Source organism: Astatotilapia calliptera, chromosome 18, assembly GCF_900246225.1.
Source record: "Astatotilapia calliptera chromosome 18, fAstCal1.2, whole genome shotgun sequence".
Lineage (NCBI taxonomy): Eukaryota > Metazoa > Chordata > Actinopteri > Cichliformes > Cichlidae > Astatotilapia > Astatotilapia calliptera.
Window position 1 is genome coordinate 3,370,231 of NC_039319.1, and position 23,004 is coordinate 3,393,234.

Genomic DNA, 23,004 nt, shown 5'->3' on the forward strand with positions numbered 1-23,004 from the left:
GGCACCAGAAAATGTCGATGTCCGATGGGAAGCTGCTCTTGAAGCACTCTGGGGCGTTGAGTTGTTCACAGTTTTCTCGCTGTTAAGTTTTGGAAGATAGAATGCGTTTGTGTTTACATCGTTACCTGCCTTATAATTGTTTTTTGTTCTGTTTTGCGGTCGGAGAAATGATTTTTGTGAGTTTTGAGCTGAGATTCTGATGTTTGTGTGGATACCACAGATGTCTGTATTTAAACAACAGACCTGGCAACACGTGGAACCAGATGTTTGGTTCACCAGGTTGCGGGAACAGGAGAGGTTGTCAAACGTCATCTTTATGGAGGAAAGGATTAAAGACACTTATGTAACTAACTTTCACCACCAGGGGGCATTTCCTCTAAAGAAGTCGTCTTTTTCCAGTCCTGGCGTTTTAAATTGTAACGTGTCGTTAATGACTTGTATGATTGACTCACTGCATCATTTTGTGGTAAAATTGGTAGAAGAATTACTTCAGCTTCTGCTCTTCAACACGATGACTCCGTGTCATGGACAAAAATTCATAGCAGTTTATTTTGATGCTTTAAAACACAGACATTCAACATAAGCACCTCTAGGACTCCAGGAGTTAACCTCCTGTTGTTTGCTTGTATCATGAAGGATATGAAGTTCTTTAGCTACTGTAAAGCTGTTTTGTTGCTGAGCAGCAACAACAAGCACTAAAAGTGTGACGTTTAAAAGTAATTAGACACCGCTGAGGCTCCGCTGAGGCCGGCCAGCTGGTTTCAAACAGTCTTTTGACCAAATTGCTGTAATTTGCTGAGCTCTCTGTGTTGGTGCTTTTCTGCAGACGTCTCAAACAAACTCATTAAACTGATAATTAGGCAACAGAGCAAACAAAGGAGCTCCGTTTTGCTCAGCTGCGCCACAAAACCAAACGGAGACATTAAACGAAACGTCTCCGTTTGGAGCCGGCGCCGTAAAGGAAAATTTAATTAACACGGCTCTCACCTAAAGAGGGCGAGCACCTTCCAGCCCCCCGATTCAGCTAACTGCTCTTCTCTTCTGTCAGTCTAAATACCACACATAAATAATGCAAAGGCTTTCACATCTAAACCTTGGGCTCGGTTTCCTGCTCGGATGAAGACAGACAGGCTCAGAACAGGAGGCGGCATGAAGGGAAAAACTTCGGGTTCACCTTCAGAAGAAACAGAAGGAGAAACGGGGCTGACATTTGCTGGCGGCTTAGAAGCTAATAATAATTAGAGTCTTTCACGGGATGTGTTACACGACAATTTCCTCTGTGAGAGGAGAAGTGAAATGAGCTATTAAAGTGCCGACATCAACCACTGACGTATTTGACCTGCTTTGATTTATGACCTTATTTTTTTGTGTGTGTCAAAATTGTTGTTGTGGCTTTAATCTGGAGGATTGTGGGTTAGTCTGTGATGGGAAACATACGAAGTATGAATAAAGCAGAGTCAACAATAAAATCCTGGTTGCTGCTAAGAGAGTATCCGCCTGAGATTAAAAGTATAATCAAGCTCAAAGTGAGAAGAGCAGAAGCTTTTTATTGCACGCAGTTTACAGCGTGTGAAGGGAAGTTCTGTCCAGCCAACATCTGCAGCGTCGGCAGCTTCAAATGCTGCTGGCATGCATGATGAAGGCACACCAACTGTCCTATCTATGCAAAACAGGCTGTGCGTCACCTGACATGCTAACGCTTCTTCTTTGTAAGACCATTTGTGGAATGTGGACAGAGCACAACACCTGGGAGGCGTTTTTTTAAAAGAGTGAAAGAAAGTGCAAGTGGAAGCAAAGTTCTCTGAGAAACGATGTTTTGGTTTCCGATGCTGTAAAGCATTCATTTAAGGGAAATCTGTACACATTCATCTTTTACATAATCCACAGATTAGTCTGGATTACCTGCTGTACCAATTGGCTTCACTAAGGTTACAGTTCACAGTGTCTTTATCAACACATTTCTGCATGCTCTCCTCCTTTCCCTTCATCTAGAAAAAAGGCTTCGAGTGTGTGTTTCTGTGTTTTCGTCTTACCGAGTTGGTTCCCAGCACCTGCAGGTCTGGCTCTCTAGACTCCAGCAGCTTGGCCACCATGTGCAGGAAACTCTCCACGAAGGGTTTGATGCTCTGAGAGTGACACGCCATCAGCAGCTGGTCCAGAGCCTCCATGGCTATCACCACATTCCTGCACACAGCAATAAGCTTTACACTCATGACACAGGAGCTTTTCAACACCTGCAAGTTTACAGAAACACTACTCCGGATGTATGTCATAGGGGGAGAGGTCTAAGCAGAGACACCCAGACCTTGCCTAACCCACTACCTCCTAATGTGCTAACTGAACAGTTTTTTGAGGCTCTTCTCTATTTAAAAACAGAAGCAGCAAAGGGTGGAGATGAGAGATTGGTTCTGAACAGAGGACGGTGCAGCAGATGTGTTTCGATCAAAATACACAAAAAGAGTGGGTCACTGTCGGGTTGAAAGTGTCTGTGCACTGAGCACATTATTGCATGATGTAACTTTACAGCAGCTCCACCTGGAAGGAGAAGGCTGACGTTACAGACCCGAGCATGCAAACATGTCGCCTTGCTGGGTGATGAGCGGTCCGGTAAGGGTGCGTGGATGCCGTGCAGAAGGTAGACGCGTCTACTCTCTGACCGTCATCCTCAGGGAAACAACATCAGAGCCCATTCAGACAGAAAGTCTGACATTATAATGGTTGTATCGATTCAGTGCTGACAGTCTTCTTTCAGAAATACTTCAGGGAGGTTCTTTGTTCCGTCTCTCAGCTCATTTTAATTACTTTCCAGAGCAGAAATGGGAGTGGACGAGACTTTTAATGTCACTGCACTTCTTCTGATGAGTTTTAATGACAGGTGGCTGGACAGTCTCCTTCACTTTCTGTTTTTAAATGTCACCTAGTATTTCTGAACCTCGGGCTGACTGCGACTGCTTTCATCCTGTTTTTCAGCATCCTTACGTGTCTTTGCTACGTCGCACTACATTCTCAGGTATTTTTCCCTCAGAATTTTTTCTCTTGTCATTTCCAGATTTCCAGTATTTTTTTGGCAAATTCATTTGCAGCTCACTGTTTCACAGGAACTGTGCAGCTTATTCTCCTCCTGCTATCTCACTGAATCTGCATCATGAATTGAAGCTAACAGCATTTGCTGTTTGAGGTGATGAAGGGTTTTCCGGGATAAAACACATTTATCTGGTGCTTGGGACTTAACAAGTCAAACACCACTCACCCGTAGCGGTGTCGCACCACGTCTCTGCTCAGCTTCTCGGCCAGGTAAGCTCCAATCCTGTCCAGTTTCTCTGGAGCCGACACGGCGTAGAAGGTGAGCTTCTCCATGTCCGACTTACTGAGGCCATCCTGGAAACAACAACGCAGTCAGGATTCAGAGGATTTAAACAAAGCCTGCTAAAACTATCTTCTGTCAACACTGACGCACTGACGGATCAGATGATGCACTTTGTCATATAGAGCATCGCATGTAGAGCAGGCTTCCTGAACCCAGAGTTACTCCAGCAGCGTTCAGAGCGTGAACGTTCGAAAAACATTTAGACGTAGAAAAAAGTGCTTGTGCAAATATGTGAAACTGGGTGAAGGATACGTGTTGTATAAAATGCTTTGAGTGCTCAAGCAGAGTAGAAAAGAGTTACATAAGAACCTGTCCACTTAAAATATAAGCTGCTTCAGCCTGCATACAGCCACTACTGCCTCTGCAAGCCACTTTGCAACCCACGTCTTCTTTTAAAAGAGTTTATCTGTTGTCACTGATGCTGTCCTGTCCACTTGGCTTTCATGCGTGCACATGAAGAAGGGCGATACCAAAGCAGAGCCGTAACACAAATTATAAATCAGTGCAGTTTTAACTAAAAACACATCACAATCTTCCCGTATGATTGAAAATAAACTCAGTGCCTTTTAAGACATCACAGCACTCTGTGCTGAATATGTTTGAATTTTGCTGATCGGACGAAACACGAAACTCGACGACATCACTTTGATTCTATTTTGCTTTTCAGTGTTATTTTACACACGATGTGATGAAGCCAAATATTCATTGCTATTTGCAGCCATCGCTCATCGATGATACAGATTTTCTGCGGTACTATAATAAAGTAATAAGAATATTCTTACAATACTAAAAACTCTTGGACTCGATGTGGCGATCAAAAAGGTTGGATTGAATTCTATCAGATGTAAAGATGAAGAATTTAAAAACTTGAACATGTATCTGGTATTCCCAGCTGTCTCCTCCAGCTCTTGCAGGACCGAGGCGTTCAGAAGCCAGCCAGGAGACATCATCTCTCCAGCACGTTCTCCGCTCTGAGCTCCTCACCCTGCATCTCTAAAGCTGGACCCAGACTCACAGGAAGCTCATTTCCAGCTCTCGTACCCATGATCTCAATTTCTCATTGTCAGAACAAAAAACGAACACTTATCAGCAGGTTCATCGAACGGCAAAAATCAATCTGTCAAAGTTCCAGTCAGACTCTTTCAGTTGATCAAAGTCATCTGAATCCTTCTTTTAACTTCCTAAACTTCATTTTGTGGCACTGACATTAAAACCAGTGGACTGTGAGTGTGTTTAATTTGGCTTCCCTGACATGGATGCAAATGAATGAGCACCACAGATCAGTGCTCAGAAACATTATAGAGACTGAAACTGCACATTATCAGAAATTATTCATACTGAAGTCCAATTACTGCAGCGTATTCACGGCCCTCTCTTCACTCAGGGTCCATTTCTGCCTCGTTAAAACTAACGAGAGCTCGTTCCGGTGTAGGGATTCAGATTCTTCTCTATCAGAGTGCTCAACCTCAGGACTTCAATGCTGTACTGTAGTCAACACGTATACATACTGTATGTACTGACTGGCCAGAGGGGGGAGTTAATTTGAGACCGGCTGTTCCCCGAGTGCTTTCAACCCCTCGGGCGCTCAGTGAGAGATAATTAATTGGCCGAGGTCTCGATCGTTCAGGCATTTTGATTTCCCACTGCACATGTTTGCTTAAACCAAAAGGTCCTTGAGAAGACGTGTGGGGAGGACGCGAAAAAAAAAGAAAAATCCCTCCCCTGAGCGCCGGACCAACCGCACACACATGTGGCGTTTTAATTAACACGCGTCAAAGAACCAAACAGGTGAGAACAACTTGTGGTGGTCTGGTTATCAAAGCCACGTCACATTTAACTGGCAGAATTATCAAAGTCTGAAGCGTTCATGCGTGGCTCTGCGGTCGACCAATTATCTCCGTGTTGTGTCGATGAAGCTCGTCGGTGGGCGTGTCGCCGGGTCTCCACAGCAATCCCAAAGGTGTGATAAGACCCGGGCAGCAGACGCAGCGCTAACACACTGAGGAAGCTACAGACTTCTGTCTAACAGACTCAGTCTGAAGGTTTTCTGCTTCCTTTGTCTTTTGTACCACAGCGTTTCTGATCAAATGCCAGCAGGACACAAACTTCTCAGTCCATAAAAACACAGCGGAGGATGTTGGGAAACCCTCGCAGCTTCCCCAGAGCAACAGATAAAGGATCAGTAGAACAAATCTGACACGTGGCCTCACACATGAATGCACAAACTAGTGTTAGTAAAGGTCTTTAGGAGCGCTGTTTCAGCTGTGTTAAGGTAAAAATCTGATACTTTACTAATCTGGATGTAAAACATTTTCACATTAATGGTAGATTTTATGCAGCGGAGGTCACGTCACACCTGGGTCCAGTCTTTGTGCATTTGATTAGATTAAATGTCCTATAGGGGAGACAACAAACATGTAATGTGTTTGCAGGTACTTACTTTGGGGTCCTCAGGGAAGATGTTGTCCACCAGGCGTTTGTACCTCGGCCTCAGCGGCCCACAGCAGCCGCAAACTCCTGCAACGAAGACAGAAATGGCCATCAGTGAAGCCTGACCTCCAACTTTCTGTAATTAGCAGCTGTCTTCATGCCTCACAGACAACAGAAAACTGGGGGCAAGAAATGGAGCTTGTAACCCTTTTAAGTCAGAGTAGCTGAGGACGAAATGTGGAGCTTTCAATTGGATCGATGGAACCTGACTGTAAAACACATTCACGTTTCCTCCTGTGACTCATGGACGAGCGCCTGAGACAATCCAAACTTACTCTGGAGTCAGGAGCTGGCTCTGATAGGTCACCTCGTATTGACCAACATGAATTAGCATTACAAGCAGCAGGCCGGGAGTCAATATGAAAGTGATGAGTCATCAGAGTCTAGGATCGGCGGCGAAGAAGTCCTCACGAGGGGCATCTGACTCAGGCGAGTTCATGCAGTGTTCAACTACTGCGTACTTTATGGCCATTTCTTTCTAAGCAGTTAAATCCAAGGTGAGAATTTGTCCTTTCCTAACATTATCCAGTAATTCTCCTAACGCAACATGAAACATTATCATCTTTCTGTCCCGACAGGCCTCAAACTTCACGTGCACACAGAGTTGTGAACGCTCTTCCTGACTGATGACCTCGACCGTCAGTGCAAAGTGTCATCAGTGAAATGTCAGCGTTTCTGCATTCAGAGGAGCAGCAGACCACAGCCGAGGGGTCACGGCAGCGCCGCGCTGCCCTGACAGTCGATCAATGAGGCAAAACATTAGTACGAGGGGAAGCAACTCTAAACATCTGAAATGAGAAGGACAACAGCACTGTGCACACTCGAGCCACCACTCATTCTTTATGCTTTGTTTCCTTCCTGGAAATGATCAAATGGTTGAGAGCAGCAGTTCCCCAAACTTTGAGGCTCCAGAGTTCTGATTTGGACATTGGTGCTTTTTCACCACAGAAGTGCTGGCTTAAGAGTTTCACACAGCACTGCATTTGTAAAGGTTTAATAAATGCAAGGTGTTTATGGAAGCAGTAAAAATGTTTAGCAGTTCTGTAACATTGTGTTAAAATAATACAAATATAACAATTTAGACCTTGACCTTAATTCTGAGAGACTAAGCAGGAGTAGTTGTTGTTGTTTTTTTTACTTCAGACTAAATTTGAAAAACTATTGGAAACCACCAAAAATCAATTAAGGAATTAACAGCATGTAAATTTGGCTCAAGCTGAATCCAAATGCAGAGAATCAGAAGAAAGGAGAGAAATCCTCCAAACATGATCGTCCAAAACACCAAATAACACTTCCCAGAATTAAATTTAAATCCATCAGCTGCAAAGAAACGTTTAAACAGTTTATGAAGCCGGGCGTCATTTATTGATATTTCTTAAAAATCAATCAAGCTCGATGCTTTGAGCGGGCAGCTGGCTCACAACCATCAGAAGATCCAGCTCCAAAAACATCTGCACCAACGCCTCCTCACGCTGCTGATGTTGGAACATTTTCCCAGAAACAGGTAAATAAAACACATTCTCACACTTTGCCTTAATTTTAATTTTCTGTGCTATAAAAACTGAAAGAAAAAAAAAGGGGGGGGGGGCAGCACGGTGGCAAATTCCACCATCAGGCCGGGGCCTTTCTGTGTGGAGTTTGCATGTTCTCCCCGTGTTTGCGTGGGTTCTCTCCGGGTACTACGGCTTCCTCCCAACGTCCAAAGACATGCAGCTTGTGGGGATAGGTTAATTGGATAATCCAAATTGCCACTAGGAGTGAATGTGCGAGTGAATGTGAGTGCGAATGGTTGTCTGTCCCTGTGTGTTAGCCCTGTGACAGACTGGCGACCTGTCCAGGATGTACCCCGCCTCTCGCCCTATGACAGCTGGGATAGGCTCCAGCGCCCCCCGTGACCCTGAAAAGGATAAGCGGAAGCGAATGGATGGATGGATGGATAAAACCTGAAAAGGAGAAGTTTCCACAGACTGACGGCGAGACAGATGTGGCGGTGTGGGTGTGTCATCAGGATAACACTTTGCCAAGATGTGTCTAATCCATTTATTGACTAAATACCAACATTTTTTTATTTTATTTTATTTTTTTAAATTTTATTTTCAGTTGTTACACTGAATACCAACATTTAAAGGCAGATTATGGGAAACAAAAGCAGAAATGCTACTTTCTCCATATTCCTCCGCTTCCCTCCTCAGACTCAGAACACTAACTTCAGGGATCAGGCCTGGGACATCATTTCCCAGGAGCCCCTGTTGCTGACACCCTTCATAAGATGGAAGGTGACTGCAACACCTCCAGAGAGCAGTCCTCGGGGGAACCTGCAGATTACCAACTTCATTAAGGCTTGTATCAACAACCTGCCGCCACTTTAAAGCATTCATTACAGATCCTACAATTGCCTGCCACATTAGGGCGGCGGGGGGAGCGGCCGTCTGTTAGTGCAACTCGTCGGCTTTAATGGAATTCAGCTCCGACGCTCTACACCTGTAAGCGCGACACAGAGACTCTGACAAAGTCACGTTGTTCACAGCCATGAGCGTGTGCACGTCCCTGCTTTGCTAATTCTGACTTAAATCTTCGTTTTCATGTCTTAACCAAAGTTTTGGCCTCGTTATTGTGACCGTCAGCTGACACGACTTTCATGTCCATCACAGTGTTGCACATCAACAGTTGGGCCTCTAGAATGAGTAAAATCAGAAGCTTCTTCAGATTAAACATCGCGTTTGTGCCTCTCGCTGCAGTCATCTTATACACGGCTTATTTACAGCCTTCACACTTGAAAAGGTGAAGACGCATGAATGTAAACGCGCACATGCTGGGCTCTTGCAGAGACACAGCGTGTGTGTTTGTGTGTTTGCAGACGTTGAGGATGAAGTGGAAACACCTGGGAGGCCGCGGCTCCTCCTGCGCGAGGCGTTCAGGGACAGCAGATGGATCGGGCCAAACACGGCGCTGCAGAGGGGGGAGGTGGTGTGACAGCTTTCTGTTTCCATCCTCGTTAACTCGCCTCTCATTCCAGCGTCCGCAGCAGCTCAGGGTGAAAATGCATCCACCTTTAAAGGACTAGTTTAAAGAGAGGCTCAAGGCACATGTGCAGTTATCATATAATCCCGCTAGCTCCGCCCTCAGAGACCTTCAGGGGTGTATTTAAAAAGTCAATTTCACTGAGGAAGGTTCCTAACTGAGTGAAGTATCGTCAGTCAGATTCTCTGAGCACCATCGGTATTCCTCTACCTCCTGACTACACTGAGGTCAAGGAAAAGGGGGCAGAGGTCAAATTTTGGACTAATCGAGTGCACCCGGGCTCCGGTGCTCAGCTTCCTCTTTGCCAAGCCGTCTGTCTCTTGACAGCTCTAATGCTTCCTTTAACATTCGGTCCTCTTCGCCTTGTATTTTGAGCTGTGATCCTTTTTTGATCAGTTTACCATCTCACTGCGTTTCCTGGACCGCCTTCAGCCCCGCTCAGCTCGTCTGTATGGAGGCACCAACAGCAGAAAATGAACGACAGCAGCTTTAAATTACATTAAAACTAATTCTGGTTTCGAGCATCGTGACTTCAGCGCCATAATAGAGGCGATGCATCAATTCAAGCATTGCGCTGCAGAGAAGGCTGCGCGACTGCTGCGGGCTTCAGACGGAGAGACCGTGGTGGTCGTTCAAACACACAAATAAATTACAAACACGCACAACAAAGTGAGCGGGCTGAGGAGAGGCCATTACAGAGGATGGAATCCATCATCCTGCAGCGACGAACACAAAGGCGGACGGACGTTGGTTAACACGTCCTGACAAACCGCTGGAGTCATGCAGCGAAGCATGAATCGCCACTAAACGTCTGAATCCACTTCTGTCTGCAGTGGGTCTAAATAGCTTGTAGCACGTGCTTTAATCACAGTTGCATGTTGGGTAGAGATTTGTCATCAGACAGTTGCTTTGCCCCCGAGCAACACCTGAGTACTAACATCATTTTTCTTGGTTGATATCCAGCCCAGCACAGAGCTGCACGTGTTTGATTAATCAAATATTATGGTTTGCATTTTTATGTGAAGTGAAAATAAGAAGCTAAAGCAGGAGGATCACAGAGCTGCAGAGGTAAGCACGATAAACTCAGATTTCTGAAACTGTTGCTCTGAGATTTTCTGCTCGTTTGTCACATTGAGTCTCATATCTATGTCTCATTTTAATGAGAAACCAACCAGACTGTGATTAAAATTTTATACTGAACTGAAGCGTCGCGTTTGTCCTTCTCATCTAGTTTAGTACTTTATTTTTCTTTACTTCAGAAAAGTTTAATGATCATTAAACTTTTTAAACAGAAGAGTTTGAAATGTTGGTTAAATAGAAAAAAAAACAAACGTGGGGTCGAGTTTGACCTACCGGAGCTCACGAGGCCTCGTCTGTTTGAGGAGCGGTTGTAGCTGAAGGCTCCGTCAGCCTCGGTTCGAGGCACCTGCCTGTATCTCCTCAGGATACCCCTCCTCACGTTACCACAAAATGACGGCATAATTGCAGAAAACTTCAATTTATTCCAACTGTGGTCCAAACAGATCCCACAGCCTCAGTGGGCAGGCATGGGCTTCTCTTCTTGGAGTAAATCCTCCAAAATGAGACTGTCTGCTCAAAAAGTAGATTCTGTGTCCGCCTCACCAGTGACACCAAGAAAACGTTCCAGCTTCACCTTTTCATGCTTTTTCCCTGGTACAGGATCAGCATCACATCTGTGATGGACAACATGCTCAACCACTGGGCTTCGAGCTGGAGCTGCGAGTCTACAATCACCTGGGATTACCCCACGTTCTGGCAGAGAAGACGACACCCTGCCGGGCCTAATGTAGGTCTGTCTACAGGGTCTCGGGTTACCGGCCTCTGCGCTCACTGGAAAACGTAATCCAACACAGAGACGGGGACAAAACCTGGCAACAGAAGAGCCTCAAAGTGTCTCTGACATCATCTCAGAGCAGGAGCTCAGTGAGAAATGAGAGGAACATTAACCTGAGAACCACAAATAAAAGCTTTGTGGTTCCTTTTAATCACATGACAGGATGTCACAAGACTTAAAAGGTAAAAAACCAGAGAAGAAAGGTTCCACAAGCTGGACACAAAAACGAATTATATGCTCTATTCATGAAAATGTAAACACATTTTTAATAATGGTTATACACTATGAAAAAAATGCATGTAAATGAGCTCCCTTACATCCTTGTTGGTAACACATCCTGTCCTCGTGAGTGGCAGTTTACAGTCAGCCTATATTTATATCTCCAAAACAAAACAGAGAAGAAAGGGTCTGGAAGGATCAGGGCTGGAAGAAGCACGATGACCAAGAGCTGTTCAAATAACTAAATAAATGGAAACTAAAACAGATTAAAAAGAATGATCTAGAAGAATGGACCGGGCTGTCAGGACACGGGCTACAAGTAGTTTTTGGCAAGCTGAGGCATTTAAATGGAAAAGATTCCCAGTAGAAATCACACAATGTGGAAAAGCCTTTTGGGAAAAGTCCTGGGAATGTGCTAGTTTGGTTGGTATAGACATGAGTAAACATACAGCTCCAAAACCAGCCCTGTGTCTGGATACATGAACACCTGTGGACCAGAAATCCAAAAAAATGCAAACTGAAAGCAGCAGAACCAACCAGGAACCTCCAGGGATGAAAAATGAAGCCAAGAATTGAACCTCCTCTAATGGCCTCTGTAGGATCTCTCCAAAAACGAGTCAGTCCCCACAGGCAAGTTTACACAATAAATGTTTAGGCCTGCAACAAAGCATGATTGTAGTTCTCTGTGGAGAGCTTCCAGTTCATAACAACTACGAGAGGGGCGCTTTAAATTGTTTACATTTCATTTATGCTTAAAGTTGCATATAATTCAGAGTTAGGGGTGGATACCAGCTGAAGTAGCTGTTGCTGACTGTTATTGGAGAAGCTTCAGATCAGCTAATTCGATTCCACTCGACCTCTCGAATGGGCTTTTTAGTGCAATCAATCAGTTTTGGTAACTCAAACTGTTACTTCAAAGGTTTAAAGACTACTTGTTCTGGTTTTGCTTATTTCCTGCGACACACGTCATCTTCAACTCATTGATGCTCATTTTAAACATGGACAAAGTTTTAATTAATGACGCACTTTTCAGGCTAACCACTCTGTTTCACACGTTTTTTTCTACTCTTGGATGTGCATGATGTCACAGAGTGTAGATATCCTGAAAAGGTCACGTAAGGTAAGGAAGCCCCACCCATCTGCAGGTTAATGGGCTGCCAATCAAAAAGAGTTACAGAAACAGGTGAGATGCTGCACATAAAGAGGGATTATTTTGAACAGTGATTCATGCAAAGCAACTGTAGAGCAGAATATGTTGCCTTTGAGTTGAGGTATTGATACATGGCCTTCTGTCTGTTGCTATTTTATTTCAAGGCTAAAAAAATAAATGATGACACTCAGCACCACTCTACACTCACGGATGGATGTTTTCCCCAGCTGTATAAATGATTACATCACCAATCAACCTACATAAGAGGGCGGTTGTATTTCCTCCTCATTTTCATCCATATTTAAAGCCAGTAAACACATCAGGTTTAGTTTTCTTTCATCAGATATGTTACCCTATACTTCCAGTGGCGTATACAGAGGTAGAATTATGTTCTTCAGACCCTACAGCTCCATGAAAACATACACCTCAAGACCTCTTAAGCATGACGCTGCTGCTCCATCTACTACTTCCATCTTTTCTTCAGCCGTAAGTACAAAACAAACACACCTCCCACCAACGCAACTCTCACCTCTGGCATCGGCCCGTCCTTTAATCTACACCTAAACCGTCTGCAAGGCACGTAATCTACAAGATTAAAGAGTGCCCTCACCCCTGCTGATTAATTCCCTGCCCTTTGACAAGCAGATGAAAGCCATGTTCTCCCTCCCTCTCTCTCTACACACTGTCAATCAGGCGCCCGACAGCATCCTCCTCGCTGCGCCCTTGTTCGCCTCGCGTTTTTGGGGTCGCAGATGAGTGTGCGCGGGCCCGTCTGGCTGCTGAGACGCCGTCCTTGGAGATAAGAAAAATTAATAAAGTTGAGTCTGTGATGATAGAAGCTGGATTTAAATGAGCTGTGAGAGCGGCCTGAAGGAGAGCAGCGGGCGGCTGAGCGTGTTATTGTTAAAATTTTCAAGGGAAAGCAGGGCGATGTTATCAGACAGGAAACATAATCCTCTCACTGAAGGACTACAGACGAGGACGCAGGTATTTATATGAAGATATAAAGCTGATACAGATCCATCTTCATCAGCTCTGACACTGATCTGATGCACAAGCATGGTCCCCTACATCTTTTAGAAAGACATGAAGGGAGCATTAAAGCCACTGAAGGACATCCAGGACGTGATGTTAAGTTAATCTAATGGACGTAACTGAGATGATGTCCGTGTGCCATAAAAACCCAGCATGGTTTGGCTGAAATATCACAGAACAGCTGGAAGCATGTCCAGGGTGTTTTCGTGCTTCGTGCTCACACTGAACTCAAATCATCTGCAAGCCCTTCTGAAACCCTACGCCATAACCTGATGTTTACTCGTTAGAAATGTAACAACATGTTTCTTCGACCCAGTCTGCAGCGACTGCGATGGACCCGTTTAGCAGGGCTGGGCTATATTATACCGTTCACGGAAATACCGGTACAATGTTAGGCAACGATAAGAAAAAGAAATATCGCGATAATATGTGTAAAACGCGCATGTGCACATGGCCGAAAAAGCATGGCGGTAACGGAGAATGAGAAGGGAGAAAGCGGATCGTTCAGTGAAACGGATGAACCAGAATTGGTTTGTAAAAATGGTGCCACTTCAGTGATGTGGAACTGGTTTGGTGTTTGTCCGTCAGATACCCATCAAAGCACTTTTTTTTGTAGAACATGCAAGCGAGCCGTCGTTATTACCGTATTTGTCGGACTAAGGTGCTCGTAAATCTGGGAGTAATCTGGGTCCTATACTCCGTCCCTTTCAGGTCCCAAAGTCAAACGAACACTGCAGCATCACTGAGAGTTAAAAGCTGTCTAAATTCTTTCATCTTTAATAAAACAATCAGCATTGCTGCTTTACCAGGTGTAACTATGAAGTTTAACATCCAGGCATCCATGAAAAAAAGAATTTATTACATTTAATGGAGTTAAAAGTTAGCAGGAAGTTAGCGGAAGTTAGCTCGCTAGTTTCGCTAGTTACCTAAGCATGATGTAGCATGTTCTGACTGAGATTTCTGAAAAAATTCAAATGTACAGCTCTGCTATCACTTCCAACATAAATGAAGACAGGAAACTAAACAGCAGTGACGTTTGTAGGGTTACTGAAGTTGGGCTAGCTGGTATATAATGATGTGCTACGTGATCGCTAGCGACACAGCTATGTTAGCATAACATAAACCGTGAAGCTGCAGGATTTAAGCTAACACTTTTCCACTCGATAAAAGTTAACGTGAAGGTTCCTGGTGGTCAGGGACAAATGCAATCCTATGGCAGGATGCTGTAAACGGACCAAACTTCAGTCAGGAGAACAACTGAGATAATCCATCCACAATACCAGGTTAGTGATTAATATACTGCAACAACATGGGAACAGAGCAGCTGTGATAGAATACAGCATTAACAAATCAATGGTACAGAAGTGGAAGAAGCAAGAAGAATGAGTTGAATAGTTTGATTTATCTGACTGCTTTGTTTCGCTTAATGTGCCTTAATACCCCGTGCACCTTATGGTCCGAAAAATACGTATTTCACTTTTTTATTTGCCACACTGCAGTTTAATGTTGCAAAGCACCTCTTTATAACTTTAGTGGATATTATACATGGTTATGCTCAGGATACGTCAGCCCATTTCTACTGGAAATGCCTTTTGGTTAAACTGTCAGCAAGGAATTTGCATTGGCACTGTTAAATTTTTATATAGCTTTAGTGCACATAAACAAGCAGCTGTTTTTTTTTTTTTTAAGTGAAAATAAATGGAATGGGTTTTTTTGCGCTTGTAAAGTTGTGGAGTTGTATTTTGTCTCGCAATCAGTTATATTGTGAGTTATATCGTTATCGCAAATTTTCAAATATATATCGTGATAAATATTTTTGGCCATATCACCCTGCTATACCGTTTAGTGCTGTCGTTTACTGCTGCTTCTTCTTCTGTTACCATTTTTCAAAGAGATCAGAAGAGAATGGAGCAAATCAAAGACAGAAACTCTGCCAACTAGTGTTTTGGTGGTGAAATTGAACAACAAAGCAGACAGGAGCATAAATGCTGGTACGACGTAGGCTCTGCAAGTCCCACCTCTCCAACAACCCTCTAATGGATAAAGCAGTAAAGAAAATGAATAAGATGGGCTTGTAGAGTCAATTTCTCCCTTTTTAAGAACTCATCCATTTAAAGTTACTGACTTAGTTGACTTGATAGGTGGCCCGACACAAGCAGCTGCAGATTTCACCTCCACTAATTCACGACACTGAACCCGACTCTCTCTGCTACACTTATACTGTTGGAATTAGCTGATAAAAATCTGTCTGTGCTCCAGTTTTGGTGAGTGAAATTGCTGTATTCAAGTCTGTTAGTACCAATTAGCAGATATATGAATCTGTCCATTGCACCTGTTGGTGAAATATGCAAATCTGTGAATGCATGTTCAAGAATTAAAAGCAAACTGTTTGTATACGATGTGTCCAACATATTCAAATATGTCGTTTTTATTTCACCTGGAAAGAAAAAAGGACCCACTTTGTACATCCATCTCCAACAGGCTCACTGTCAGTCAGGAAGACGAAGGAAATATGGAAATCTGACACATCATGACTCCAATATTTACTTCACACCTAAAAAGTGTCTCATCAGATCTGCAGCTGTGAGCCTGTTTGTTACATTAACAGTTACACATTATTTATACATGAATGTCTGCTGCTCATACCCATAAATATCCTGATATTTATGCATTTTGCAAATGGCCCGAGTGTTTGCTTGTTTTGAAAACCCTTCCTGTGAATGGCTGGTGGGCTCATTGACTTGCATTACCACATCCTGCTTTTGAACCTTGAAGGACACATGCACAAAAACAGATGATGGCCCATAAATTTACAGCCTCCCTGTCGCTCTGGAGCTGTCCCAGCCAGACGGATATCTAAATTTATGCTGCTTAAAAATCTGTTTTTCCCCCTCAGTCTGTGGCTCGGAGTTGTGGCCGGGTTTCGGCGGTCTGTCAGCAGGATTATCTGACCGCCGGACACACAACTTCTCAAGGTCTCTTATTTATCAGCAGAAGGTGAGCTCGCTGCACCCGTTCCTTTGCAGAAATGCTGTTTATATTAAAGCACAGTCGGAGAGCTCAGATGTTCAGCTGTAAGACTTCTGCCTATTTTGTTAGTTCAACCTTAGTTTGTGAAACGCTGGGACCAAAACACTGATCAGATTATCAGATTTATTTTCCCTGCATGCACTGCTACCTTTCACATCATAAACGTGGCCACTGCGAAATGAAACTGTGGAGGCTAAACTTCTGTAATATGTGGATTTTTCTCCGATTCGTCTCTGGCTCGAGTAAGATAAGGACTACTCTTCATTTTATTCCCAACAATGGGCAGGATGAAAGAGTTAGGATGTGCTGTTATTTAGGAAGATATTTTATAATGAGTTTCTGACATGAACGATGGGGTGAAACACCTTAAACTTCTTAAAGCTTTCAGGAAAAAAAGAAAATACAGAGTGAGCTGTTAGGGTTACATGAGCCGGGGCATTTAGACCTTAGAGCGAAAGGACAACATTCATTTTGGGACATTATAAAAGGGAGTCGAGCAATACAGGTCGAGGGAGTTTGGACTCATAAGCAGAGTAATAAACTCTCCTGTGGTGCTCAATATTACTGCGATCTTTTCTCGATGTGCAGACGCAGGATGCCAGGAGGACTCATAAAACAGCCTGTTTAGTCCAGTTTGTTTCTCATTTAACGAGTCAGTCTGTTGGATTTAACTCGCTGTCTTTGCAAATATAATATATTTGTTCCATTTGGTGCGATCAGTGACATCAGATCTGATCTTTCAGCCAGAGTTTCGGAGGAAACGGACTTAACTGAGACCAAAAAAACATGCTGCCAGTATCATCCAAACGATACCAAAGCTATCACAGACTAAGCTAAGCTAACTAGCATGCTATAGCTGTGACATTACTCCAAAAGGTTTGCTCCCACGCAGCCTGTGAGTTGTTTGGTTAAAATTATCTTCACATTCAAAACCAGTCAGGGAGTCGGCATCATCTCATATACTCATCTTTTTCTTTTAATCCTATTTTTGGACAATCTGTGAAAAGCTAAAAACTCACCCATCACAATGTAGACTACAAGGCCCTAATTATTTAATCTCTAAATGTTTATATCATTTAATCTAAAAATACGTTTAATTGATCCAACATGAACTAACCGAGACTTTCTTTGTTTGAATCAACAAATAATTTTTTTCCTCCACAAACTGTGATGAGGGTAAAGTTACGTTCAGGTGTCTGTACAACAACTTCATTATCTGGTCGTTTACACTTCTTTTTTGAATCTTCAAATATTAATTTACATTACAGTTTATTTCAATCTCAACGTTGAAGCTATAATAACCTCTACTAATTTTAGTTTATTGCATTTGTTTATGAATTATGCAAATACCCTCTCTGCTAATTACTCCCCCCCCTCACCCCCTCACCCACAGTGTCTGTAAGATAATATAGAGCAAATACTTCTGCTTTGGAGAATTACGCTTACCTTTATACACTTTAACAATCACACAACATCTCAACCTCATCTAGAGTTGACAATTAAAACGCTTCCCTCCGTGCTTCGTGTTGTATTAGTTAACACATCTTAAAGCACGTGCAGAATTCGTTGAGTCTTAATTTGCATAATAAATCTACAAGTTAAAGTTTTTCCCTGAAACCAAGGATATTCACCAACACTTCCCTTATTTATACAGTAGAGAGATTTGCGATGGTATCGCCTTGAGCGCTCTCACCTTCCCCGTGGCACTGCCTTATAAACATTTAACCAGCAGCCACAGGAACAGTCGGCGCCTTGTGATAAATTTGTTATGTTCGAAAGTGAATTATGATCCAACTACAGATAGTGGATTTGTTGCGGAGGCGGTGGAAGCTCAGTGTTTCTCATTTAAATATTTATGTAGAGGAGACAAAAGAAGGAAATGGAAACGGAGTCAGATGAAATCTGAGGGTTCACGTTTCCTAGATGGTGAAGAGGAAGGAGGCGTCACGGGGAACTTGAGCTCTCTGCAAACGCTGAGGCGGGAAGTCAAGTCTTACAAGTCTTACAAAACGACAAATGGATTATTTTGCTTTAAGCACAGTGAATATTAACCCCTAAAACAGAACAGAGGGGACAAAAAATACTGCAGTTTTATTTAAAGCTACAGGTTTCAGGTTTAAATACTTTAAAGTGAGTATTACTTCATGAATGTCTGCGTGTTGGTGACTGAGGTCACAGTTGGGCCAGACCACGAAGGACTGTTTTATAATCCTTTATTAAAAGATAACGGCTTCTCAAGGTGTGTTGGAACAGATTCCTGATGATGTTAAATGTTAAAAAGCAGTAAAGGATGCACTAGAAAAACATCAAGCACTCTTTGACTGGTAAAGGTAGACTTTAGTGTGTCTGTGGGGTCAACAATACATCACTGACAGCCATGCTTCCCAAAGCATCTTCTACTTTTCCAGACTTAGGTCAAGGAAGCCAAGCAGGTAATCCAAATGTGCTTTGTTCCCAGCAAAATGTTGTTGTGGGTCCAGCTCAGAGTCTCCTCCCATCCAATCAGATGCCTGGATCATCTCAGCTGGATCCTTTCCCCGGGATCTTCTCCAGCCATGCCAAGCTCGTTTTCCATGGTGGACCGCATACAGCTCACTTTGATCTTAAAATGGGCTGGAACAGTAAATTCCTCTGTCAGCGTAAAGAAGTTTACCTACACATTCAACCCTCGAGTCTTTGGGTTTAAATTGTGAGAAATAAATGTGTAAGATTAGAGAGAACCTCTGCTTTTGATAATTATAGTATGAACAGCCACGTCTTTACCTCTTTCATCTATTACCTATCAGTAAGAAATGCTGTGAAATTTACGGAGTGTCTGGCAGTCTGGCCCCTGGGCCTTATGTTTGACACCCCTGCTCTACAACGAGCTCCCTCTGGATGTCCAAGCTCTTCATCGCATCTTTGAGGCCGTACCGTTTGAGAAAATGCGTTTTGGCACCTGTGACCCGTTTAAGACCTGAATTAGTTAAAAGGTTGAGTTCTTGAGAAAGCAAACCATTAAATTAGTCAAATAAAAACCACAAAACAGTAAGTGGCTGTTGAATGATAGAAAACCTGTTCAACATCTATTAAAAAAAAAAAAAAAAAACCTTACAAATTTACATGAAGAATAAAACTTAAAGCTAATTAATGCCAGTTCTTGCAGACTTCTTGTCTTCTGAGCAGCAAATGACCGAATCGGAGCTTCATAACAATCTGCAGACGGGTTCTAAAAAGCAGGCTTCCAGCAGGAATAAAGGCTCTTAAATAAATCATCTTCTCTCCACGACACTCAAATGATCTACGTGACCTCCTGATCCGAGCCCAACAGACCACCATCAAGATGAGGGAACACAAAGCGACCTCTTGAAAATCCACAGGAAGTCCAAGATGGCGACTCAGCAGGGTCCAGCATTTCAACATTTTCAGCAAAGGCCAGCGGGGATCCTACTCAGCACCAGTGAGGTCGAGCTTATAATGCCGACCCAGAGAGCGCATCCGGCGACATTTGGGTTTTAAAAAACGCATTCAAGAAACAGAAGCTGCTGTCTCCCAGCCGCCCGCTCCATCAGTCTGACACAGAGGGGGTAGCTAAAGCCGAGCGGCTCGAAGAATGACTCCAACGGCTGAGCCGGGAGATCCATCAAAAACAGCAGGGAGGAGGATGATTGCTGAGCCGACCCATCCGTCTCTGAGCAAATTACAGCCACCGGCAGGGAGAAATCAGCCAGCATAGACAGGGAGAGGTGGATGCAGGGGGAAGAGTGAGGAAAAAGCGAGAGGAGGAGTGAAAGAGGGGAAGAAAGGAAGGAAAATGGGGGTAAAAAAGGGACAAAACAGAACAAAAGGTTTAAAAGGGCAAAAGACTTGAACGGGTGGCATCACGGGTGATGGTAGAGGGAGAAAAACAAGAAGGGAGAAAACACTGAAGAGGTTATGAGGAGGAGGAGAGGCTACAACCTGACAGATGAGCCCAATATAAAGACCTCCACCCTCCCATCCACCTCCCAGACAAGGAAGCTCTGGAGGACACTGAAGATGACGACATTAATCACAGATCTGACGTCCAGACCAAAACTTCACTTGTATGTATTTGCTAAATAATGAATCGCAGCTATCAGGACGTCTTTAAACCAGCCTTCATTTCAGGGGAGCAGCTAAGTGAAAGAGTGAGCTGCTAAAACTGAAGCTGGTGGGCATCCAAGAGGAGGAGCGGGGTGGTGAGAGTCAGCGCCAGCACACAATTACCTGTCTAAGCCTTTTATCGAGGGAGAGAGGCGCAGCGAGGGGATTTAACTCGACATTCCTCTTCATAAATCCTGAGAGCTCAGGATCCCTCAGTGGTTATTGGATTGAATCACTTTCTTAATGTCTCTCAGTTCAACTCTTGGCAAAGAATGTGTGTTATATTAAATACATTAGCCTGAATCAAAGAGCTGCTGGATGCCAAACTGCAGCCTTAGAGCTGGGGAAGCGGGGGGTGCAAACGAGCCGTTACTGTTGTTGCAGAAAGTGTTGGAAATACAACGTTCATTTGATACATTGTGTTTGAAAGTGTGATGGATTCCCTCCTCTTTCCCATCATCTTCTAACTGATGAAGAATCTGGTTCTTCCTGTTAATAAGGAGTTCTTCCTCACCACTGTCGCCCTGTGCTGCTCATAGCCGATCACCTGATTCCTAGTTTCTCTCTAATGTTGCAGAGTCTCTAAATTACATTATAAGGAATCTAGAGATGCTACCTGAATCTAAATGATGAGTAAGGTGAGGCCCAGGGGTCCTTTTGTAGAACCATCTATTACACACACTTCACAGATCGTAAATCGATGGAGCAAACATGGCAGGTGAGCTGATGCGGCCCTAAAAGAGCCAATCAGGTAAAAATCTGTGCTTTTGACGTTTCTGTGCTCCAGCACAGTATAGTTCACAGGTATTTTGTCTGTAGGTCGGCTTTCCATGAATAACACATGAATAACATAATTTGCCTTAAAATAAAATAATTTCTCTCAGCCTCTCCCTCACCGAGTCGTGCAGCTTTTTCTTCTCTTAGCGGTGACAGCTGGTGGTCTCAGCCTCACGGCCCGACCCTTCTGTTCAGATAGAAACTAATAAAGTAAACGCTAAGTTTGTCATCAGCTGCCAAGTGTTTTTGTTTCACTTTGACATTATTTTTCACATTAACTACTTTTGTTTGTTTTAAATTGACGATTGTTTACGTTCACTGCATTTTTTAAATTTTATTGTTGCATATACGTTTATTTTTTATTTTAACTCTTAATGTAACACCTGCCAATAAAAAACAACATGGGATTATTGTTGTTCTTTGCACACAGAAGAATAATTAATAAAAACTTCATCACATCATCATTTCACTCAGACACGCCTGCAGACACACACTTACACACACACACACCTTGAAGCACAAACACACAAAATGTGATGCATGAAATCCACAGCAGAGACGTAGGAGAGACGCACTGTAATAGTTCGATATCCAGAGGCAGCATTACAACTGCTGTGTGCTGCACACGAGTCACAAACCACGAATACACACCGGGAACACGTCCTGCTGCATGACTGCTGCTCTTTTACAGCTCTGTGTCACGTGCACGTAGGTGTAGATGATACATGGCAGGTGTGCACGTGTGTGTTTGTGCCACAGCACATGAAAATAAATAAATCGGGGCACATTTAATCACTTCCTGGTCAGAGCTCCACGGCAGGAACAATTTAATGCAAATGTGAATACAACTCGTTCAGCAGCCCTGCTAACAAACACAGTTTTAAAAAAAGTAAAAACAGGTCTGGCACTCTTCACGGAGCCATTATGTGTCAGTGTAGAGCCTCAGCTAGGAGCATTCCCTCTCTCCCTGTCATATCTCCACCGGCTGTGGTGAGATGAGAGCCGTCAGTCTGATAAAGAAGCTGCTGTGAAGTGTTTGCAGTGGAAGCTGAGGGGGGATTCACAGGATCTCTCACTTAACTCGTGCTCCAGAAGAAAGCCGACAGGCGTGACTGACAGAGACTACAGCTGCAGATACTTCAGGGCAGTCGCAAAGTTTATCACGCTTGGCTACAGCTACACTTATGGACTGAAGACAGGCCTTTGATTATTACGTTTCACTGTTGTAGTGAAAGCTCTGTTTGGTTTTCATGGTAACTTGCAGCAAACAAAGCTGACAGTGTTTACGGTTGTTTAATAGTGTGAAAAAAAGAGGTAATGAACTGATCCAGTTGCTGGATTAGATAAAATGTCACAGCTTCTGATCTTTTCTCAACTAAACCTCAGCAACAGTTGACAGAAAACAACATTCAGATGATCTGTATTTTCATTATAAACTAATTCTGTGACCTCAGCGGCAATAAAATCACATCTATTCCCATCTAGTTGTAGTTCAGGACCACCTCAGTCAACACGGCTGACCCCGCTGCTTCACATCACAGTCAAATGTTTATCTTCCCGCTTCCATCCGCCAGGCCTTCAGCTTTATGTCAGCTCACAATGGGAGTTCAATTGGACTGATGGAGGCGCTGCCCCCACACTGTGATCTTCAAAAACCCCCATCAAACCCAAAAAAAAGGAAAAGAGATCAAAACTGTGCTTCCCTTTTTCCAGAGGTGCTGTGAAACAGGTTTTTCTGCCTCCTCGTTTTGCATCCTAAACAATGAAATCTGACCAATAAAATCGCTTCTTACAACCAATGAGCAAAAACTTTACAGTAACAGCAGGAAAACCGAGATGAGGTCGAGTACGGGAAGCGCGGGAAAAATTCAATCCTAAAGCTTTTATCAGCTCATTTCTCCTTCAGATCAAATTTCAAAATATTATTTTCTATTCTTCACAAAGCAGATATGTTGG

At 43.5% G+C, this 23,004-nt stretch overlaps 1 protein-coding gene across 5 annotated transcripts in view; it reads right to left on the bottom strand.

Annotated features, from left to right (window-relative positions):
• The window catches only part of efr3a (EFR3 homolog A (S. cerevisiae)), a 111,442-nt gene that overhangs the window by 67,815 nt on the left and 20,623 nt on the right, over positions 1-23,004 (bottom strand). For all 5 annotated transcript variants that reach the window (XM_026149173.1, XM_026149172.1, XM_026149171.1 and 2 more), the window contains 3 exons: positions 5,808-5,884; positions 3,251-3,378; positions 2,034-2,184 (listed from right to left, as the gene is read on the bottom strand). In XM_026149173.1, the coding sequence (XP_026004958.1) occupies positions 2,034-2,184; positions 3,251-3,378; positions 5,808-5,884 (356 nt within the window). The remainder of the gene's footprint in view (positions 1-2,033; positions 2,185-3,250; positions 3,379-5,807; positions 5,885-23,004) is intronic.